The sequence below is a fragment of the Mauremys reevesii genome, linkage group 3, assembly GCF_016161935.1.
Source record: "Mauremys reevesii isolate NIE-2019 linkage group 3, ASM1616193v1, whole genome shotgun sequence".
Taxonomy (NCBI): domain Eukaryota; kingdom Metazoa; phylum Chordata; order Testudines; family Geoemydidae; genus Mauremys; species Mauremys reevesii.
Genome location: NC_052625.1, coordinates 195,157,814 through 195,180,532, shown reverse-complemented (window position 1 = coordinate 195,180,532; position 22,719 = coordinate 195,157,814). Strand labels below are relative to the sequence as shown.

General features: G+C 43.8%; 2 protein-coding genes and 1 long non-coding RNA gene across 5 annotated transcripts in view; 2 read left to right on the top strand and 1 right to left on the bottom strand.

Annotated features, from left to right (window-relative positions):
* LOC120401231 (zinc finger protein 845-like) lies at nucleotides 1-14,270 on the top strand. 2 transcript variants are annotated; one of them, XM_039530930.1, is made up of 3 exons: nucleotides 1-122; nucleotides 5,691-6,344; nucleotides 8,160-14,270. In XM_039530930.1, the coding sequence occupies exons 1-3, from the start codon at nucleotides 80-82 to the stop codon at nucleotides 10,850-10,852; spliced, it is 3,390 nt and encodes a 1,129-aa protein (XP_039386864.1). In that variant the 5' UTR covers nucleotides 1-79; the 3' UTR covers nucleotides 10,853-14,270. The 2 variants fall into 2 exon arrangements, with proteins under 2 accessions (XP_039386864.1, XP_039386863.1); XM_039530929.1 differs by having other exon boundaries at nucleotides 8,154-14,270.
* On the bottom strand, nucleotides 12,198-21,404 carry LOC120401233. Of its 2 annotated transcripts, XR_005596319.1 has the most exons (5): nucleotides 21,274-21,404; nucleotides 17,021-17,080; nucleotides 16,780-16,856; nucleotides 13,400-13,488; nucleotides 12,198-12,309 (listed from the first exon to the last, which is right to left on the bottom strand). It is a non-coding gene; the product is annotated as an uncharacterized LOC120401233 (long non-coding RNA). The 2 variants fall into 2 exon arrangements; XR_005596320.1 differs by lacking the exon at nucleotides 16,780-16,856.
* Nucleotides 21,294-22,719, top strand: part of CDC5L (cell division cycle 5 like) — a 49,409-nt gene continuing 47,983 nt past the window's right edge. Inside the window, exon 1 of the mRNA XM_039530931.1 lies at nucleotides 21,294-21,484. Within this exon, the coding sequence (XP_039386865.1) occupies nucleotides 21,440-21,484 (45 nt within the window). The 5' untranslated portion in view covers nucleotides 21,294-21,439. The remainder of the gene's footprint in view (nucleotides 21,485-22,719) is intronic.

Here is a 22,719-nt window from a genome sequence, read left to right as displayed (position 1 = left end):
CGCGGAAAGCTGGGCGCACGCGTACTGGCACGTTTCCAAGGTGCCGGGCGGTTGTTAGGTCCGCGGGCCGGCCCGAGCCATGTCGGGGGCGCTGCGGAGTCCGGAGCCGGCAGGGAGCGGCGGTAGGTGCCGGGCGCCGGGGAGCCGCCGGTTTCCGGCCCTGATTTGCAAGCGGGAGGCCGGGCCGGGCCGGGGGCGTTGGGTCAAGGCGGGGGAGGTGCCGGGGCTCCCCGGCCTGGCTGAGCTGCAGGGCGCCCAACCCCCACGGGGACGAGCGGGCCCAGGCGGGGGCACGTTCAGAACGAGGGTCCCCTCTGCCCGCCGGATGGTTGGCGGGGAGCTCGAGCCCCCGGGAGCCTGCGAGCTCCGCGTGCCCGGCCGGGTGGGTGGCACTAGCCTGCCGATGCAGTGGAGATGATGCCTCTGGGCTCACTTGAGTCACAGGTGCCTGAGCTCCTTGGCGAAGCGGGCTCCTCTGATGTGACGGTATCCGCCTCGCTGCCAACACTCCTTAGGCTTGTAATCGGGAAATACGGTTTGCAACCTGGAACAAAATCCAGAGTAGCGATTGTGGGGTTTGATTAATTTCACCTGAATTCCTAGAGAATAAATCTGGGATGTTCTGTCCGAAACAATAGGTGAGCTATGCCAAATGACTCACATAGTCCTGCAGGGGTGACAGTGTGAATTCAAGATGAAACCGTATGACATGATGACTTGGTCCTGCAAGCTTTTAACTGTTCTAAGGGATCCACTGAAATTTTCGTAGTACTAATTACACCTCTGCCTCATTTTAATGCCACCCGATATAACACAAATTTGGATATAATGCAGTAAAGCAGCGCTCCGGGGATCAAATCAAGTTCGATATAACGCAGTTTCACCTATAACACAGTAAGATTTTTTGGCTGCCGAGGACAGCGTTATATCGAGGTAGAGGTGTACTATGTCCAGATGTGTTTGCAGTAAGCAGTTATAACACAGAACAAAGATTGTGTTGATAAGTACAAAGTAATGCACATTGGAAAACATCCCAACTATACATACAAAATGATGGGGTCTAAATTAGTTATCACTCAAGAAAGAGATTGTTGAGTCATTAAGAACATAAGAATGTTTTTTTTTTATTATTATAATTGGAGATATACCTATCTCCTAGAACTGGAGGGGCCTTGAAAGGTCAGCGAGTCCAGCCCCCTGCCTTCACTAGCAGGACCAAGTACTGATTTTTGCCCCAGATCCCTAAGTGGCCCCTTCCAGGATTGAACTCAACCCTGGGTTTAGCAGGCCAATGCTCAAACCACTGAGTTATCTCCCCCTGCCCCTGGCCATACTGGGTCAGATCAAAGGTCCATCCAGCCCAGTATCCTGTCTACCGACAGTGGCCAATGCCAGGTGCCCCAGAAGGAGTGAACCTAACAGGTAATGATCAAGTGATCTCTCACCTGCCATCCATCCGCACCCTCTGACAAACAGAGGCTAGGAACACCATTCCTTACCCATCCTGGCTAATAGCCATTAATGGACTTAACCTCCATGAATTTATCCAGTTCTCATTTAAACCCTGTTATAATCCTAGCCTTCACAACCTCCTCAGGCAAGGAGTTCCACAAGTTGACTGTGCACTGTGTGAAGAAGAACTTCCTTTTATTTGTTTTAAACCTTCTGCCCATTAATTTCATTTGGTGGTCCCTAGTTCTTGTATTGTGGGAACAAGCAAATAACTTTTCCTTATCCACTTTCTCCACTTCACTCATGATTTTATATACCTCTATCATATCCCCCAGTCTCCTCTTTTCCATGAAAAGTCCTAGCCTCTTTAATCTCTCCTCATATGGGACCTGTTCCAAACCTCTAATCATTTTAGTTGCCCTTCTCTGAATCTTTTCTAATGCCAGTATATCTTTTTTGAGATGAGGGGACCACATATGTATGCAGTATTCAAGATGTGGGCATACCATGGATTAATATAAGGGCAATAAGATATTCTCTGTCTTATTTTCTATCCCCTTTTTAATGATTCCTAACATCCTGTTTACTTTTTTGATTGCCGCTGCACACTGCATGGATGTCTTCAGAGAACTATCCATGATGTCTCCAAGATCTTTTTCCTGATTAGTTGTAGCTAAATTAGCTACAAGTTGGGGTTATTTTTCTCAATGTGTATTACTTTACATTTATCCACATTAAATTTCATTTGCCATTATGTTGCCCAATCACTTAGTTTTGTGAGATCTTTTTGAAGTTCTTCACAGTTTGCTTTGGTCTTAACAATCTTGAGCAGTTTAGTATCATCTGCAAACTTTGCCACCTCACTTTTTACCCCTTTCTCCAGATCATTTATGAATAAATTGAATAGGATTGGTCCTAGGACTGACCCTTGATGTACACCACTAGTTACCCCTCTCCATTCTGAAAATTTAACATTTATTCCTACCCTTTGTTCCCTGTCTTTTAACTAGTTCTCAGTCCATGAAAGGACCTTCCCTCTTATCCCATGACTACTTAATTTATGTAAGAGCTTTTGGTGAGGGACCTTGTCAAAGGCTTTCTGGAAATCTAAGTACACTATGTCCACTGGATCCCCCTTGTCCACATGTTTGTTGACTCCTTCAAAGAACTCTAATAGATTAGTAAGACATGATTTCCCTTTACAGAAACCATGTTGACTTTTGCCAAAAAATTTATGTTCTTCTATGTGTCTGACAATTTTATTCTTTACCGACATTAGACTTAACAGTCTGTAATTGCTGGGATCACCTCTAGAGCCCTTTTTAAATATTGGCGTTACATTAGCTATCTTCCAGTCATTGGGTACAGAAGCCAATTTAAAGGACAGGTTACAAACCATAGTTAGTAGTTCTGCAATTTCACATTTGAGTTCTTTCAGAACTCTTGGGTGAATGCCATCTGGTCCCGGTGACTTGTTACTGTTAAGTTTATCAGTTAATTCCAAAACCACCTCTAGTGACACCTCAATCTGTGACAATTCCTCAGATTTGTCACCTACAAAAGCCGGCTCAGGTTTGGGAATCTCCCTAACATCCTCAGCCGTGAAGACTGAAGCAAAGAATTCATTTAGTTTCTCTGCAATGACTTTATCGTCTTTAAGTGCTCCTTTTGTATCTCGATCATCAAGGGGCCCCACTGGTTGTTTAGCAGGCTTCCTGCTTCTGATGTACGTAAAACACATTTTGTTATTACCTTTTGAGTTTTTGGCTAGTCGTTCTTCAAACTCCTCTTTGGCTTTTCTTATTACACTCTTGCACTTAATTTGGCAGTGTTTGTGCTCCTTTCTATTTACCTCACTAGGATTTGACTTCCACTTTTTAAGATGCCTTTTTATCTCCCACTGCTTCTTTTACATGGTTGTTAAGCCATGGTGGCTCTTTTTTCGTTCTTTTATTGTGTTTTTTAATTTGGGGTATACATTTAAGTTGGGCCTCTATTATGGTATCTTTGAAAAGTGTCCATGATCTTGCAGGGATTTCACTCTAGTCACTCTACTTTTTAATTTCTGTTCTCTGAAAACATCCACTCAATGTGCAGCAGCAGTCAAAAAAAGCAAACAATGTTTGAAACCATTAAGAAAGGGATAAATAATGATATAAAACTGCTATATAAATCCATAGTATACCCACACCTTCAATACTGCATGCAGTTCTGGTCGCCCCATCTCAAAAAGATATATTAGAATTTGAAAAGGTACAGAGAAGGGCAACAAAAATGATTAGGGGTATGGAACATCTTCCATAGGAGGAGAGATTAAAAAGACTGGGACTGTTCAGCATGGAAAAGACTAAGGGGGATATGATACAGGTCTATAAAATCTTGAATTGTGTGGAGAAAGTGAATAGGGAGGTATTATTGACCCCTACACATAACATAAGTACCAGGGATCTTCTGATGAAATTAATGGGCTGCAGATTTAAAACAAACACAAGGAAGTTCTTCTTCACAATATGCCAGGGAATGTTGTGAAGGCCAAAAGTATAACAGGGTTCAAAAAATAATTAGATAATTTCATAGAGGATAGGTCCATCAATGGCTATTAAGGACACTAGATGGGGAGGGCTCTGAGTTACTAGAGAGAATTCTTTCCTAAGTGTCTGGGTGGTGGGTCTTGCCCATATGCTCAGAGACTAACTGATTGCCATATTGGGGTCGGGAAAGAATTTTCCCTCGAGCCAGATTAGCAGAGACCCCGGCGTTTTGTTTTTTTTGCCTTCCTCTGCAGCATGGGTCACTTGTAGGTTTAAGCTAGTGTAAATAGTGGATTCTCTGTAACCTGAAGTCTTTAAACCATGATTTGAGGACTTTAGTAACCACCAAGAGGTTTGCGATCTATTACAGAAGTGGGTGAGGTTCTGTGGCCTCTAGTGTGCAGAAAGTCAGACTAGATGATCATGATGGTCCCTTCTGACCTTACGTTCTTCATCATCTCATAGACTTTAACCCCATGCTCTGGATGTCCCTTAGCCTCTGACTGCCAGATGCTAGGACTGGGCGACAGGAGATGGCTCCCTAAATTAATTGCCCTTGTCTGTTCATTCCCTCTGAAGCATCTGCATTGGCCACTGTCGGAAGACAGGATACTGGGCTAGATGGACCATTGGTTGGACCCAGTATGGCCATTCTTACGTTGTGACAGTGCTGTAGCTGAACATGGTGTTCTGCAGACAAATAAGAACACGTAATTCCTACTCCCCGAAGAGTTAAGAATTTAAGTTACATGATAAGATGACCCCTGATCCCTCTTCTCACATTCCTGCCCCCACCACTCCTCCCCAAAGATAAATTAAAAAAAAAAACTGAGGAAATACAGAAGTGTTTAGGTGGGATTTTTTAGATTACGTATTTTTATAAGAACGTAGGACACAGAGCTCTAATTTGCTGTAGATGTTTAGAAATTAGGAAACTTTTTAATTTACAAGAGAAGAAGAAAAATGTTTTTCTTTTGTTTTTATATTTATTAAAGCTTATATTTAGTAATAAACTTTATTTTTCATATTTTCTCCAGACATTTCTCCAGCAAAGCCAAGACCAGTGAGAACCTTGGTGTCTTGAGGCAGTGTGGTCTAGTGGATAGGGCATTGGACTGGCAGTCAGGAGACTTGGATTCAGTTCCTGCCTATGTCACTGTCCTCTTGTGTGACCTTGATCAAATCGCTTTTCCTCTCTGTGCCTGTTTCCCTTCCTACCCTTTGCCTGTGTTGTATATTTAGATTGTAAACTAACTTTGGGTCTGACGTTCGTAGTGTGTGTGCATACGAGTATGAGAGTGCAGTGCCTACCATAATGGGATCCTGATCTCAGTTGTGGCCTCTACGCTCTATTGTAATGCAGATAATAGTAATAGTTCTCATGCCTGCTGATTGTGGAGACATAGCTGTAACACTGCACAATATGTAGATTACTGGTGTGGACTGCTCAGCCCAGCCTGTAGCTGTGTCAATGATGTGCTCAGAGATTGTGTTTTCTGATGGTAGTTGCAATGCCTGTGAACCATGGCTATGGAAACAAGGTGTCTTAGAAATGTTGTGCGCAGTAGATCTTGGAACTGCCAAGTAGCAATGCAATTTTTGATTATGTAGATGGGCTTCTATCTTACTCTACATTGAAGAGAGCTATGTGCCTTGGGTTTTTTTTGTTTTTGAAAGAGTGCTAATACTGTTTTTGTCTATTTTCAGAGTCTGAGGTCTTTGAAATTGACCTTCCCATCACTATCTTTGTGCTGAGTGATGATGATTTTCTAGAAAGTGAAGATGAAGAGCAGGCAGTTTTGAGTGATGATGATATTTTGAAGAGTGAAGAAGAAAAGGTGCTCACTTCCAATGAGGGTGATCTAAAAAAAACCAAAGTGGAAAAACAGGTGCCTTCAAGTGGTGGTGATCTAAGGAGTCAAGTGCAGCCCAGCTTGAATGAAGAAGTTGTTCTAAAATGTCCAGAGAAAGAGCAGGTTACTTTAAGTGTGTCTGAGAAATTAAATTCACCCCAAGTTTCTATAAGTGATCAACATGCTCTGGGCAGTAGCAAACCCAGCCAAAATTATCTGTCATGTCTGTCAGCTCCCAGAATGGACCCTGGAGAGATAAATGGATGTGTCGAAAGCAAAGAATGCAAGGATGACATCGATTGCCAAAAGGTTTCTGTTCCTCTCTCATGTGGTGACAATAAGGATAGAGATGGTCTGACTATTGAGACAACTAGGCAGTTGATTCCAGGAGCAATATTTAAAGATGGAAAGGAACGTGAGACTTCTGCAATCAGTTCCTCTGACTGCAATCAAGAGTGCCAGCCAGCTCTCCATTGTAAAAAAGCAGAGAGATGTGTTGAGACTGAAGGTAAGAGAGAAAAGGACAAGGACATAGTCACGAGCTAAGGTTAAAAAACAGAAGTATGGTATTGAGAGAGATTTGGGGAAGAAGTGAGAAAAGAAAGAGGTACAAAACACAAGAGTGGGAAAGGGGGAAGAGAAAGGAAGTGCACTGAAGACAGCTCAGGATAAAGTTACACCATACTGTAGTATAGGAAAGAAAGAGATTAATAATGGTGGAATTTGATATACTCTTACTTTTTTTTCTGCTATTTGACCACCCCTAGTAGAGGCACACGCAATACATTTATGAAATAGAAAGATACACAGCTGTTCTGTTGCTTTAATTTGGAGTGGAGTGGCACTGTGGTGGCACAGGCATTTTTCCTTCCTGGCAAGTAAACTGAGTCATCAAACTAGTAGGCATTAGGTACATTTTCAAGACCTGTCCACAGAAGTGTTCATTCAATGATTGTATGGCGAAACGTGGTACATGATTTACTGGTGTGAATGAAAATGAACTTGGTCTCATTCTCATGCCCAGCACAAAATTTCTGCACAGACTTTGTCCAGCCAGCAGTTTGTGCTCACAAGTAGGCCAGGACCAAAATAACAGGTGTATTGCAGGTTGGGAATTCTGTCTGTATTGTTGTAGGAGAGATGCAGGGCAAGCTTCCCCCATTATTTATACCTCTAGTCAGTGGTTTCAGTCCCTAATTTAGCACTTTACCTCATCCTTATTGGTGAGCAAAGTTAAGGGCTATGAAGATATGGCTGTTGGTGAATACTCTTGGAGAACCAGTAGTTATGTTGCGTGGTCCACTTCTACTACAGCTGAGTGAAATTATATAAGGAAATCATTTTACCTTTTTTAGCATCAGTGAGTGGCATTCCCTACTCTGAATACAAAATCTGCTGGCAGTAAGTAATTCTCCACTTTTATCACTAGGGCTCTTTTGTTGTTGCCATTTAGTCTATCATCACTTAGGCCGGAGTTACTGAGATCATAGACTCGTAGACTTTAAGGTCAGAAGGGACCATTATGATCATCTAGTCTGACCTCCTGCACAAAGCAGGCCACAGAATCTTACCCATCCACTTCTATAACAAACCCCTAACCTATGTCCGAGTTATTGAAGTCTTCAAATTGTGGTTTGAAGATCTCAAGCTGCAGAGAATCCTTCAGCAAGTGACCCATGCTGCAGAGGAAGGTGAAAAACCTCCAAGGCCTCTGCCAATCTGCCCTGGAGAAAAATTCCTTCCCGACCCCAAATATGGCGATCAGTTAAACCCTGAGCATGTGGGCAAGACTCACCCGCCAGCACCCAGGAAAGAATTCTCTGCAGTAACTCAGATCCCATCCCATCTAACATCCCATCACAGACCACTGGGCATACCCTCCTGGGGCTCATATTTGGTGTTGTCTCCATTGACTCTTCCCCTCTTCCTGTAGGACTAGCAGCTCTTCTCTTTTTCCTTGCCCTCTCACCTTCAGCGACCACCTGCTGTGCCCCTTCTTCATTTTCCAACTCTGCAAACCTGTTCCTGAGCTCTATTTCTCCTTCACTGGCCCGTCTTTTCCTCTACCTGGTTCTCTTAGTCACATGCTTCCACCGTCCACTTTCCTCACCCAGCAGTCTCTCCTCAGAATTCTTTGGTCCTGCTGCCATCTGCAAGTCTGAGCTTATCCTTTCAGCCTCCTCATGTCTTTGTTCCATCATCTGCTCGAACCCCCTTCTAAACTCGACCAGAGTTTCCACCTGCATCTCCAGTCCTCAGATCATGCCAGGCTATAGAAGATTACTGGATGACATGTCACATGTATTTTTTCTTACATTTTTAGGTACTGTCCCTCTAGAGAAAGCAAAGAATAAAACTGATGACAGAACAAGAATGAGAAATGGCTCTACAGATGAAACTCTGAATTGTGGAATGGATAGCAACTTTGAAGATCTGAATGCTGTAAAAGAAATAGAGCACGTCCAAAGTGTTTGTTTTACTTGTATTAATGGTGACTTTTCTACAGCAGGAGAGTTGCTAGAAGATATAGGGGACTTGGCAATGAATGCTTGTGATAATCCTGGATTAAATATTTCTGAAGAGTTTATTCATCAGTCTGTAATTCATTCTCCCAGGGAGATGGATAAGCAAGAAGATTGTGATGTTTCTCATGTGATTATAAAACATCCGAATGTAAAGCAGCAAGAAGAGACATTCCTACTAGGTAATGAGCACAACAGCGAAGCTCTTTCTATGGGGTCTTGTTCTACATGCAAGCATGAGAAGACACTGAATGTGAAATGCAGGTTTTGTAGCTCTGTGTGCACAAGTAAAAATATTCTAAAGAAACATATTCATTTAGCACATCAGGATAAAAAAATTCACAAATGCTGCTTTTGCCAAAGAAGCTTTTTCTTTTCTGTCAACGTTAAACGCCATCTTAAATTTCATAAGAAAATGGCCAGGTTGAAAAATACAAGAAAAGGTAGAAGTATGAACACTGAAAAAGCCAGGAAGGAGAACCCAGCAAAAACACAATCTGTGAATAAAAAAAAGGAAAGTAAGTATGGGAAATTCTTCATCAAAATTGAAAGGGACTGTAAAACTGCAGATGCTCCAGTTATTTTTTCTTGTAAAATTTGTCTCTTTGCTTCACCAGATCCTAAGCTTTTTGTTTATCATATGAAGGGACACAAAGGCAGACAGCCTTATCAGTGTCCCCAGTGTGACTATTCTTGTGTTAGCTTGTCCTACATGCTAAATCACATGTACTGGCATGCTGGCTATAGACTATACAAATGCAGGTTCTGTACGTTTTTTTCACTGTATTTTGCAAGCATGGTGAAACACAGTTACATTCATACAGGGGCTAAGCCGTATTCCTGTGAATTCTGCCAGTCGTCATTCACAAGCACAAGTGGCTTAAAGAGACACACAAATATACATGCTGGCAAAGAATTGTACCAAGGGCAGCAACACCTTGGCTTGCCTGCTGAGGGGAAGAGAACTAAAAGTCCTCCAAAGAGCTATACATGTGATCAATGTAATGTAGTATTTTACTCTAAAGGACTGCGCTGCTTTCATGAGAAATTTCATACCCAAGTTAAAGGCTGTGATGAGATGTTTGCAAATGATTATGCAAATGAGAATAATGAATACAGTAAAAGCAAAGCATGTAAAGATGACAATGATTACCAAAAGGATTGGGTTTCTTCTAGTTCTGACAATAAATGGGCTGATCACCTGCTTAATGAGACACATGAAATACTGGCTTCAGGAGCAGAACTTGAACAGGCGAATGAATTTGAGAGGGATATGAATCTATGCTATGGCAAAAAAACGTGCCCAAGCAGCCAGGGAACCAACAATTTGCCTGTTGTGAGGACTGGATCAGAAACTCTTTTCAGTATTTACAAGAGCGATCAGTGTGATTTAGTGTTTTGCAAAGAGAAGCATCTGTTTTTTCAGAAGGTCACTCGTTCACAAGTTCAAGAATGTAATGAGATAGTTACAAATGCTCCCAAAGCTGTGGAAAATGCTAAGTGTATTGATGTACAGCCTCCTATTGGGACTTCCCACAAACTGTTCAAGTGTCAACAATGTGATTATTCCACTTACATTTTTAGCAACCTCAAGCTGCATTTTAGAATACACACTGGCGAAAAACCATTTGAGTGTAAGGAGTGCAACAAGATGTTTCGCACCTCCAGCCATTTGCGGAGACATAGTCTTGTGCACATAAAGAAAGGTCAAGAATGTGACCGTTATTTGGGCAGCACTTCGGACGATCTTAAACTACACTGTGAAATACATAAGGACACCTGCCCTAAAAGGGAAGATCTTATCTCCTCAAAAGACTTAAAGTGTGTCCGTTCCATATTCAGCTCAGAAGACCTGCAGAAACAGATGGATGTTCATGAGGGCAAAGAAAATGAACATGTTCTGCCATCACAAAGTCTTTCACAACTTTACAAGTGTGAACAGTGTAATTACATCACTTATGTTTTAAGCAACCTCAAGCTACACACAAGGATTCATACAGGAGAAAAACCCCACAGCTGTGACACTTGTCAGAAGAAGTTTCGTACTTCAGGTCATCTAAATCGACACAAGCTTGTGCATTTAAAGATGGAACGCCTCAAATGTAGGAACTGTGACTATTCAACAGACAAATGGCAATCCCTTAAGTGGCATTTAGCTTCACATTCAGATGAAAAAAACCTGGCTGGTAGCAAAGTCCAAGAGCAATCGCTGCTACCTGTCAAAATATACAAGTGTGAAGAGTGTGGCTATGCTACTGCCCATAGTGGAAACTTCAAGCAGCATTTGAGAATTCATACAGGTGAAAAGCCATACAAATGTGATCAGTGTGCTCTTGCTTTCCGCACTTCTAGCCACCTGAAGCGCCACTTACTAACTCATTTAAAATTACGCTGCAACAAGTGTGAGTTTTCCACAATAGATAGATGTGCTCTGGAGAAACATGTAAAAACACACAAGGATAAAACATGTACAAATGCCAAAAGTGCAATGTAACACTTTCCACCATACATCTCTTAGAGAAACATAAGAAACAGCATTTATAAACTGGAAAATAAAACTGGGATTTGTTAAAATTCCTGAGTTACAAGCTTAGAGCTAGAAAGTTTGCGGTAGTTTGAACTTGCACCTTGGGAGAAGAGCACAATTTCTTTGCCCTGTATCCCACCTACATGAAATGTCTTCAACTGGCACTAGGTAAAATTGGCATGGCAACGATTATGGACCAGACTCCTGGGTATTCCCACGGCATATAGAGTGGAAGTCAGGGGATGGCGTGGAATGCTGACATAAAACACTGCCCTATTGCTATGAGCATTACTTCCACTGCTGTGTTTAAAGAAGCCTCAGAGCTGTTTCTAAATTATACTGGCCTATAAAAGTCACAAGGGGCTGTTAAACTATCTCAGTTTGGAACATTCAGACAAACTTCTGCTAATGCTCAACTATTCAGTAAGCGCACTTTATACCACTATCCTGTCAGCAAGGAAGAGGGTGTGACATTGGCTGTACTCCACTGCTGGGTCACCCTTACACTAAGATCTTCCTGTCGCACTTACTTGGGTTTTACAACCAAAATATGCTGTCTTTCTGAAAAGAATTTAAATCAAATTCTTCTCTATCACAAATCAGTAACCTGCAGATCAAAAATCTAGTTACAAATTAGTCCTACCTATTGGTTACCACCTGCACTCACTGCTCTGAAGTCCTTCTGCAACTACTCATATTGCCGCAACTACCTAATACTGCAAGAGGACCGAATCAAGAGAGGGTGACTTACAAAACCACTAGTTACAATAATTGATTATAGAAATGCAGAGTGGGCATGTTTATATAAACACACCCCAGAAAACAAGTTACTAATGTGGATTCGGCTTTGGTGAGTACTGCTGCATCAGTACTTTTGAGGCTTAACTCTTGATTTGGACTCTGAGTAGAAATGTCCTTAAAGTTTTGTATTGCTGTCCTTCAAAGGCCTAATCTTGTAAAATACTGTGCCCCCTCAAAGCACTTTGCAAGACAAGTTCCAAACTGTTTGCAAGAAATGAAGTAGGAAGCACAAGATACAAATAATGGATACCTCCAACCTACCATTTGATGCCTGCTTTCCAAGTGTTCTGTTGCATATCAGAAAATCTCCTTCATTAAGAGGATTTGATAGAAAAGCTGTGGATCCATTAAGAGTCCTACAGTTTAAACTGTCTCCTTAAATGAGACTTTACTAGAGCTGCTTGTTTGCTCATGTTCTTTGTTGATACAGATCATTATCAATGAAGTGTTTATTCCAAATGTCTGTCTCTGATTGTGGGTCAAACTTTTTTCTTTATTTTAGATGAAGGAAATGACTCAGTTGATTTAAATACATTTGGCAAAATGCTGGTATATTTTTCAGAAACATTCAAGTTTATGCTTTTCAGTGCTGCCTGTATCTTTTGAAGATTCCTCTGTTAGCCCTGTACAAAGGACAAATAAGGGAAACGTAGTATGTATATTTCAGCAATTTGTATTAAACAGTTTAGTTAATGTTTGTAAAATGTTTTCATGGTTTTGATGCATTTTCCTAACATTAGTCTCAAGTGCTAAAATAATTTCCCTTTTGCCGAAGGTGGGTAAAATTCATTTTTTGCCATTAAAATATTTAATTTTGCCCTTGTAGGGAGATATATTTGAATGAACCATAGTAATGTTAAGGAACACTGTGGTAATGTTAAAGATGTTAATGGAAAAATTGGTAAATCTTTTTCTAAACATTTTGATAGACTACCCTCAAAGCATTTCATTAAATCATGTTATACTGTCTCTTTAAAATTGCATGTGCAAGGTCCACTCAAGGAAAGAGCTAGCTGAACAAAGTATCTAGCTACACGTTAGTAAAAATACAGCAAGTGGGAGAGCCAAGAATGGAATTGGGGTTTTTCTTTCATGCAGTAAGAGTAGGTGTTACTTGAGCATCTGCAATGTATGGTGCTAAGATTTCCGCAGCATTACTTGCACCGGGGCATTTGTAATGGCAGAACTTTTTGCCCAGCATCTGTTACAATTACTGCAAAGGATTAAGAGACTGGTAAATTAAAAGAAAAATCTCTAGGGGATTCTTGGTATTCCCTTCTTTAATCTCCTATTTGATGCTACAAGACAGGAAAGTTGCACTGCAGAATAAGTAAAACTAGAAAATGAGAGCATGAAGTATGGGAACCTAAGGTGAGAACTGGGGACCAAATGTACCTTGTGGTCTTGCTTATTAATATGGAGGTGTAGCATAGAGACTACAGGTTTCCAGCACCAGCTGCTCTCTTGATCTGAGGAGAGGGTGATGGTCTCTCGGCTGCATCTCCACATTATCAGAGTGTGGCTGCAGTATGCTCCATTTTATGGAATTAGGAGCAGCCCTCAGGCTCCCATAAAACTACTTATATAGCCTCTGAATAGGGCATAGTTTGGCCTGAAAGATATTTTTAGTTCATTTTTTTTTCTTTAAAAAGTGTCTGGTTTTCTGTTGGTTTTTGTTGCCAGTGCTTAATGCTGTAGTACTTTGGTTCTTACCAGGCTTTGAAAACCTCTGTTACAATGGTCCATCTCACATCTTTCCTGATATTTCATATAGCACAGAAGTGCCTGTTATGCTGTAGAGTCTACATTTGAAACATAAAAAGCTTTCTTAATTTGATTTATAATTGAAACCACAAATTCTGAAGAACGCAGCAAAAATCAATTTAAAAGGGCAACTATGCACTATACCAGTGGGGCCCCCTAGTGCTCTCTAGGTGTAACTGCACGTGCTCAATTGTTTTTTATCTTACCTATCTAAAAGTTGTTGAAACATCGGAAAAGAGTGAATAGCCTTGCCAGTGGGAAAAGTGTGGTAATGACAGATGATTTCTACACTTTAGTCTTGTTTTTGTATGCCATGCACCACAACTCTTATTACCTTGCAGTGTGCCTTTTCCAGAGTATAGAGTATTATAAAATTCATCTTTGTGAAAAGTAAATGGGTGTAGGTGAATTACATCATTTCATATAATAAGTTAGACCACTTCATTTATCTATTAATGGAGGCATTTGGGCTAAAAAAATTTTTTTAAAAATTACAATAAGATGAAGGCTGTTCCATGTTGTTTCTTGGTATCAGAGTTCAGTGTGCAAAAGGAATATTAATATACATTATATGGAAGTTTGGTGTGTGCTTTGTAGTAAGAGCAAGCAAAAGACTGTGAATTTATATAAAAATGATGGTCCTTTTTGAAATGAAAGTACACTTGGAGGTCTCTGTGGAACAAATGAAGTACATTCCTTTACTTTTCTTGCATATAAAAAAGGCCTTCAGGGTACATGAATGTCAATATATGTGAAGAGAATGTTCCTGATCCATGTCATATGTTTCTTATCAATAAAGATGTTCTTTTGTAAAAAGTCATTAATCACCTGAACTTAAATTTTATGGCCTGCTTAGTAACTGATTCTAGAACAGGTTGTATTCAACTAGAGAAATATTTAGAGGATGAAATTTTTGTCTCATTCAAGTAAGTAGTGCTGTTGATTTCACTGGATTACTCATGATTCAGACACACAAGGATCAGGTAAAAATACTGTGATCTGTATTAGTAGCAGTGATTTCTATTTTTTTTAAATAATAAAACACTGTCAAATAATGAAAAGATATTGCCTACTTTGCTGTGAAAATGAAAGAGAGTCTTTACAACTGCTTTCTTCACATCCACTTAATGACCATGGTGGAAAGCAAATGGTAAGATCTATCTCTATTTAAAGTTTAACTACAGTGAATGGTTGTATTTTTGGATAGCTACTTAGTTTTCTTTAGCTAAAACTATGTGTCGTGTGAACACCGCATAGGAGTGTAAATAAGGAAAACTGGAAAACTAATTGTGTACAGCATTAAACACCCCAGCTTTTAAGAGAAAAGAGAGCTTTACCTACAGTGCCTCACTGCAATTAAAGAGCCAGTGTTGCAGTACAAAACCTTTTAGAAATTCCTACTATCTCCATAACTATAAATGTATGTCAGTGAGAGTTGCTAATTTCCTTATATGTTTTTAGACTGAACCTCCCTAATGGGAAGTCAAGTGAGAAAGGCAATACAGCTCCACCTTGGAATAACAGGCTGTCAGGCCTTCAAAATAGTCTTAGGGCTTTTGTACAGTATGTAGTACACCATTGCAAAGACCTTCATAAATGTAAGTTAGTCCTTTATGGACATCTTAAAAGATAAGAGTAAATAGGACTCTAACAGTTCCTCATACTGCTACAAGCTGAGTGGTTTGTAACTTAGATCCAGTAGTTCCACTCACATGTTGCTTTAAAGTAAATATGTGAAGAAAATAGTACTTTGCATTTGCAGTGTCTTTCAAGGAATTTGCACTGCTCTACAACCATTAAACAAATGCCTATATGAAACGGTTATGGGATATTATGAGTGCCTAAACCGGCACCATAGGTAGACCTGCCTTATTCTGAAGTTCTTACAATCTCTGGGCCTGCTCTTGTGCCCTCAGGGCCCATTGACTTGTGTGAGACTACAGGGTGCTCAGTAACTTGCAGCAGTATGCCCTCAGACAGACAAACTTCAGACTGGGAAGGGAAAGTATGGAGAGTCAGTGGGGAGAAGTGTATCTCATAATTCATTACAAACAGGCATTTATTCTGCCTATCATATACAGTAAGTAATTTGTATCTTTTTACTCATGGGGAAACTGAGGCAAAGTGATTGTGACCCACCAATGATAAAAGGAAAGCAAATATATCTGAAATCTGGGCTGCTTCCAACTGACTAGAGCACTTTGGCTAGTTTGTAATCAGGTGAGCTTGAACGTTGCAGTGCAAAAATATCTTTTTATGCTCAAGCAGAACAATTCCTTCAGTAGAAGAGGAATTTCAATTATATACAGAAGGATACTTAAACCAGCATCTGTTGTGCTAATTGTTTAACAATAAGAGAGAGTTTATCATATCCTGATGAAATTACAGAAGCAATCTGGAGTAGGCCAGTTTAATTACCAACAGTTTTAATTTGTCCAGGGTGTACCCCTATTCTTTCCAAAACTGTTCACGAGCCACTACTGTTCAGAACCTTGGTTTCATGTTTTAGTGGAAAGACAGCACCAGAGTGCCACCTATTACCATGCATGAATGTTGGTTTGATCATGATTGAGAAAAGAGCAACACTTTCTTCACCAAAACTTTCTTCTGCACAAGCTGGGTGTTCCTTTGCTTCTTCAGTAAACGTGATAACGTGAAAGTGTAGTGTGAGGAGAGGTGACATGGTTACAGCAGGGGCAGTTTACAGAGTTTTAAATACACCCTACTCAATTATTTATGGCAGCACCTAGGGACCACACTAAGATTAGGATACCACTGTGCTAGGCACTGTGTACACAGAATAGGAGTCTGTCCCTGCTCCAAAGAATTTACAATCTAAATAAGCAAGACAGACAAAGGAGAACATCTAATCTGAGTAAACAACATGGTCAGCAGTAGGTATGTTAGCTACTTTTTTTTTTTAAATAGTTGGATGGGGTTGTGTTGAGAGCAAATTAGTTTTAAAAAAAAAATCTAAGCATGGACTTTAAAAGGAGGGGAAAGAAAAATGGGAGCCCAGAAGGAAGGTGGCGTAATGGAGCAGGAGCCAACAGCCACCGATCAGAGAGGAGAGAACTCCAGTGTAAATGCAGTAAAAACCAGTGAGAGGCTACTAACATCATCTGACTCCAGGCCACCGCTTCAGCTGCTTTCCTCTGCTGTTGCTGGTTCAGTTTCTAGCTGGCTCCTGCCACCAGTTCCTTTTGTCCAGGAACAAACATGTCTCAGAAGTGTGGGACTATATAGGCTCTGAGCCCCCAGACAAAAGGTTTCCCCCGCACAATGCTGGGCCTGGAGTTGCTAGAAGAGGGGAAGAAGAGCAACCTCACCTGGATTTCAGTTCCTGCTTCCCTTCGTGGTACTGCTGTACCTGGTTCAGCTGGCTGTTTTTCTCTACTGCTGCTAGCTGAGTTGTGAAAAACAATTCTAGGCTTAGCCTTCCTAGTGTTTAACCACTGTAATACATATAGCTGTGTGTTGTGATGAAAGGGCCACGTTAATGTTTTAAGGAGAGAGGAGAAGGTTTTAGGAAAAAGTCCAGATGTTTAAAATGTAAAAATCTAAATATACCTTAAAGCTGTCTTCAGGTGACCATGGATGTTATTATATCACATTAACTCTACCGTACACCTGTATTATAAATTTAAAGAGGCACAATCAACTTAAAAATAGGGCTATCAAGCAATTTAAAAAATTAATGGCGATTAATTATACTGTTAATTTTTTTAAAAAACAATTGTCAATGTTTTCTACATTTTCAAATATATTGATTTCAATTACAACACAGAATACAAAGTGTGCAGTGCTCAGTTTATATTTATTTTTTATTACAAATATTTGCACTGTAGAAAACCAAAGAAATAGTATTTTTCAGTTCACCTAATACCAGTACTGTAGTGCAATCTCTTTATCATGAAAGTTGAACTTATAAATGTAGAATTATGTACAAAAAATAACTGCATTCAAAAACAAAATAATGTAAATCTTTAGCGTCTTCAAGTCCACTCAGTCCTCCTTCTTGTTCAGCCAATTGCTCAAACAAACAAGTTTGTTTACATTTGCAGGAATTAATGCTGCCCACTTTTTGTTTACGATGTCATCTGAAAGTGATAACAGGCATTTGCATGGCACTGTTGTAGCTTATGTTGCAAGATATTTACATGCCACATGTGCTGAAGATTCATATGTCCCTTCATGCTTCAACTGCCATTCCAGAGGACATGCATCCATGCTGATGACAGGTTCTGCTCGATAAAAATCCAAAGCAGTGCAGACGAACTTATGTTCATTTTCATCATCTGAGTCAGATGCCGCCAGCAGAAGGTTGGTTTTCCTTTTTGGTGGTTCGGGTTCTGTAATTTCTGCATCGGAGTATTGCTCTTTTAAGACTTCTGAAAGCATGCTCCACACCTCATCCCTCCCAGATTGTGGAAGGCACTTCAGATTCTTATACCTTGGGTTGAGTGCTGTAGCTGTCTTTAGAAATTTCACATTGGTACTTTCTTTGCATTTTGTCAAAAATGCAGTGAAAGTGTTCTTAAAATGAACAACGTGCTGGGTCATCATCCGAGATTGCTATAACACAAAATATATGGCAGAATGCGGATAAAACGGAGCAGGAGAAATACAATTCTCCCTCAAGGAGTTCAGTCACAAATGTAATTAATACATTTTTTTTTAACAAGTGTCATCAGCATGGAAGTATGTCCTCTGGAATGGTGGCAGAAGCATGAAGGGGCACACAAATGTTTAGCATATCTGGCACGTAAATACCTTGCAATGGCAGCTACAAAAGTGCTATGGAAACACCTCTTCCCACTTCCAAGTGACACTGTAAATATGCAGGCAGCAGTATCTCCTGTAAATGTAAACAAACTTGCTTGTCTTAGCGATTTGGCTGAAAAAGAAGTAGGACTGAGTGGACTTGTAGGTTCTAAAGTTTTACATTGTTTTGTTTTTGAGTGCAGTTATGTAACAAAAAAAATCTACATTGGTAAGATGCATTTTCACGCTAAAGAGGTTGCACTACAGTACTTGTATGAGGTGAACTGAAAAATCCTATTTCTTTGGATATAAAGTGAGCACTATACACTTTGTATTCTGTGTTGTAACTGAAATCAATATATTTGAAAATGTAGAAAAACATCCAAAATATTTAATAAATTTCTATTCGTATTCTATTGTTTAACATGCAATTAAAACTGTGATTAATCACAATATTTTAATTGCAATTTATTTTTTGGAGTTAATCACGTGATTAATCCACAGCCATACTTAACACTTTGTTAAACCTACTATTACAAATAACACAAGGTTTATTAATGTAAGTGAAAGAGAAAATATATTTTCCTCTTTTTTCCTGTCTGTTTAATTGGTGTATTTGACAGCACTTAGGCACAGCCAGTCTGTTTCCTCTGTTTGTGTAGGTCTTTCATTCACTAACAAAGGAGAAGAAAACATTTTTAAACCAGTAAAAATGTGCAGGAAGCATTCCTGTCCTGAGTTGACTTAGATTCGGGTAGGCCCTCTGGCTTTTTATATTGGCTGTTGAATGAGCCACAGGTACTAGAGACTGCAGCACAGTCTGGGAGAAGAGGATCCATATTTTGAATTCATTGAGTATCAGCTTCTCCCAGATGCCCTGTGAAACCCCCCAGAACGTGGGGGTTCAGATTTCTGATGTGGCGCTCCTCTACGGAAGTGGTTCTCAAAGGCTCTCTTTGTAAGGAAAAAGGTGGCTTCCCTGAATACCAGCCCTGAAAACCCAGTGTCAAATGGGAACAGAAGCCCAGGGCAATCCCAGCAACGCACACTTCTATCCCACCTCAACCCAAGGGACCTCACTTTCTTCACACACAGACACTTCCTCTCCACCCCCCATCCCAAAGCACTGCCTTACCTTCACAGACAGCTCCCCACCACCCCTTCCCAAACGACACCCAACTGCACAGACAATTCCCCATGGCCATCCCAAGAGACACGCAACTGCACGGACAGGTCCGCCTGACCCCATCCGAAGAGACGCTCCCCTGCACAGACGGATAGCTCCCCACCACCCCATCCCAAGAGATGCTCATCTGCACAGACAGACAGCTCCCCACCACCCCAGCCCCAGAGACACTCTCCTGCACAGACAGACAGACGGCTCCCTACCACCCCATCCAAAGAGCCACTCCCCTGCACAGACAGACAGACAGACAGCTCCCCACCACCCCGGCCCAAGAGACACACACCTGCACAGACAGACAGACGGCTCCCCACCACCCCATCCCAAGAGCCACTCCCCTGCACAGACAGACAGACAGCTCCCCACCACCCCATCCCAAGAGACGCTCATCTGCACAGACAGACAGACGGCTCCCCACCACCCCGGCCCAAGAGACACACACCTGCACAGACAGACAGACAGACGGCTCCCCACCACCCCGGCCCAAGAGACACACACCTGCACAGACAGCTCCCCACCACCCCATCCCAAGAGACGCTCCCCTGCACAGACAGACAGACAGACAGCTCCCCACCACCCCGGCCCAAGAGACACTCCCCTGCACAGACAGACAGACAGACAGACAGCTCCCCACCACCCCATCCCAAGAGACGCTCCCCTGCACAGACAGACAGACAGACAGCTCCCCACCACCCCATCCCAAGAGACACTTCCCTGCACAGACAGACAGACAGACGGCTCCCCACCACCCCATCCCAAGAGCCACTCCCCTGCACAGACAGACAGACAGACGGCTCCCCACCACCCCATCCCAAGAGACACTTCCCTGCACAGACAGACAGACAGACAGACGGCTCCCCACCACCCCATCCCAAGAGCCACTCCCCTGCACAGACAGACAGACAGACGGCTCCCCACCACCCCATCCCAAGAGACACTCCCCTGCACAGACAGACAGACAGACAGCTCCCCACCACCCCGGCCCAAGAGACACTCCCCTGCACAGACAGACAGACAGCTCCCCACCACCCCGGCCCAAGAGACACTTCCCTGCACAGACAGACAGACAGACAGAGCCCCACCACTGCACAGACAGACGGCTCCACACCACCCCATCCCAAGAGACACTTCCCTGCACAGACAGACAGACAGACAGCTCCCCACCACCCCGGCCCAAGAGACACACACCTGCACAGACAGACAGACAGACAGCTCCCCACCACCCCGGCCCAAGAGACACTCCCCTGCACAGACAGACAGACAGACGGCTCCCCACCACCCCATCCCAAGAGACACTCCCCTGCACAGACAGACAGACAGACAGCTCCCCACCACCCCGGCCCAAGAGCCGCTCCCCTGCACAGACAGACAGACGGCTCCCCACCACCCCGGCCCAAGAGACACACACCTGCACAGACAGACAGACAGACGGCTCCCCACCACCCCGGCCCAAGAGCCCCACACCTGCACAGACAGACAGACAGACAGACGGCTCCCCACCACCCCGGCCCAAGAGACACACACCTGCACAGACAGACAGACAGACAGACAGCTCCCCACCACCCCGGCCCCAGGGACACTCCCCTGCACAGACAGACAAACGGCTCCCCACCACCCCGGCCCAAGAGACGCTCTTTGGTTACAGCCACACACGCACCCTCGCCCTCCGAGGCTGCCAGGGTCAGACAGCCAGCTCCCACCCCTCCCGCAGCTCGGACTGGATCGGGTCCCGCAGGCTGCATCCAGCCGGCGGGGTTCTGTGCCCGCAGCACCGCCGGGCGCTCTCCGCCTTCAGAGCTGCGCACGCGCAGCTTCTGTAATCTCACTCGCGGGAGACTGTTCCCGCTCAATGCGCATGCGTGCAGCTACGACTCACGGACTAACTGTGCGTCGGCTCGGAGTTTTGACACATTCCCCGCGCCCCTGTCCGAACTGCGCCTGCGCAGAATCTCAACCGCCCGTAGCGCGGAGAGACTAGCGGTGTCTCTCCTACGCCGCCATCGTCTCTTTTCTCCCGCAGCCCGCTCGCCTTCGCTGCCAAGATGCCGCGGATTATGATCAAAGGGGGCGTGTGGCGAAACACCGAGGTAGGGGCCGCTTCCGCTCCTGGGGCCCAGCCGCAGGGTCGCCCGCTGAGCCTCCGCTCGGCAGCGAGAAGGGGCAGCAGAGCGCATGCGCTGAAACGGTGGCGGAGGGGGTCTTGCGCATGCGCACAGGGTGTCTTCAGCACGGGCTCTGAGTTACTTTGCTGTGCCTCGGGTTCTCCCCCCGTTTCCCCGCCCCCCGCCTGCTTAATACTTGAGGGTCCCCAGTGTGCAAAGGGGGGAGGGCCCAGATCCGCCTGGGCCCTGTGTGCTGGGAGCTGGCCCCTCTGCAGGCTGGGCTCCCTCGTGTGTAGCATGGGCAGGGGGCCCAGATCCGCCTCGGCCCTGTGTGCTGGGAGCTGGCCCCTCTGCAGGCTGGGTGTGTGCGCTGCCTCTGCTGGGCTCCGGGTACCTACCATGTGCATGGGGGGGGGGGCCAGAGATCCGCCTGGGCCCTGTGTGCTGGGAGCTGTCCTCTCTGCAGGCTGGGGTACCTAGTGTGCAGCATGGGCAGGGAGGCCAGATCCGCCTGGGCCCTGTGTGCTGGGAGCTGGCCCCTCTGCAGGCTGGGGTACCTAGTGTGTAGCATGGGCAGGGGGCCCAGATCCACCTCGGCCCTGTGTGCAGGGAGCTATCCCCTCTGCAGCATGGGCAGGGGGCCCAGATCCACCTCGGCCCTGTGTGCTGGGAGCTGGCCCCTCTGCAGGCTGGGCTCCCTCGTGTGTAGCATGGGCAGGGAGCCCAGATCCGCCTCGGCCCTGTGTGCTGGGAGCTGGCTCTGCTGCAGGCTGGGGTACCTAGTGTGTAGCATGGGCAGGGATCTCAGAACCCTGTGAACACCCGTGTGCTGGCAGTGGTCCCCAATGTGCAGAAATGGGCAGGGGCCCCTTGTGCCGGTTCCTCTGCAGGCTTGGGTCCCCGGTGTGCAGTATGAGCAGGGGACTCATATCCACATGTGCCTTGTGTTCTGGGAGCTGTTCTATGTGCTGGGGTTCAGAGAGTGCTGCATGAGCAGGGGGTCAGAGCCGCATGGGTCCCTGTGTGCTGGAAAGTGTTTCTTTCTGCAGAATGCTTTATCTCTCCCTATGAGGAAGGGTGAGACTAAGTATAGGCTGCTCTCCTATGGTAAGAAGCATTTTTGACAAAGCAATTATGTGGTCCTTCAGTTAGCTAAAGTTTGGTCATATCCTGACATAACAAGCACAAGCATTTCCCTCCATCTGGCAAGGCCTGTGTTC

Coding starts and splice junctions, on each gene's coding strand:
- LOC120401231 (XM_039530929.1), top strand. CDS start 80: ATGTCGGGGGCGCTGCGGAGTCCGGAGCCGGCAGGGAGCGGCG. Junction 123..5,690: donor GGAGCCGGCAGGGAGCGGCG/GTAGGTGCCGGG, acceptor GTCTATTTTCAG/AGTCTGAGGTCTTTGAAATT. Junction 6,345..8,153: donor GAGATGTGTTGAGACTGAAG/GTAAGAGAGAAA, acceptor TTTTTCTTACAT/TTTTAGGTACTGTCCCTCTA.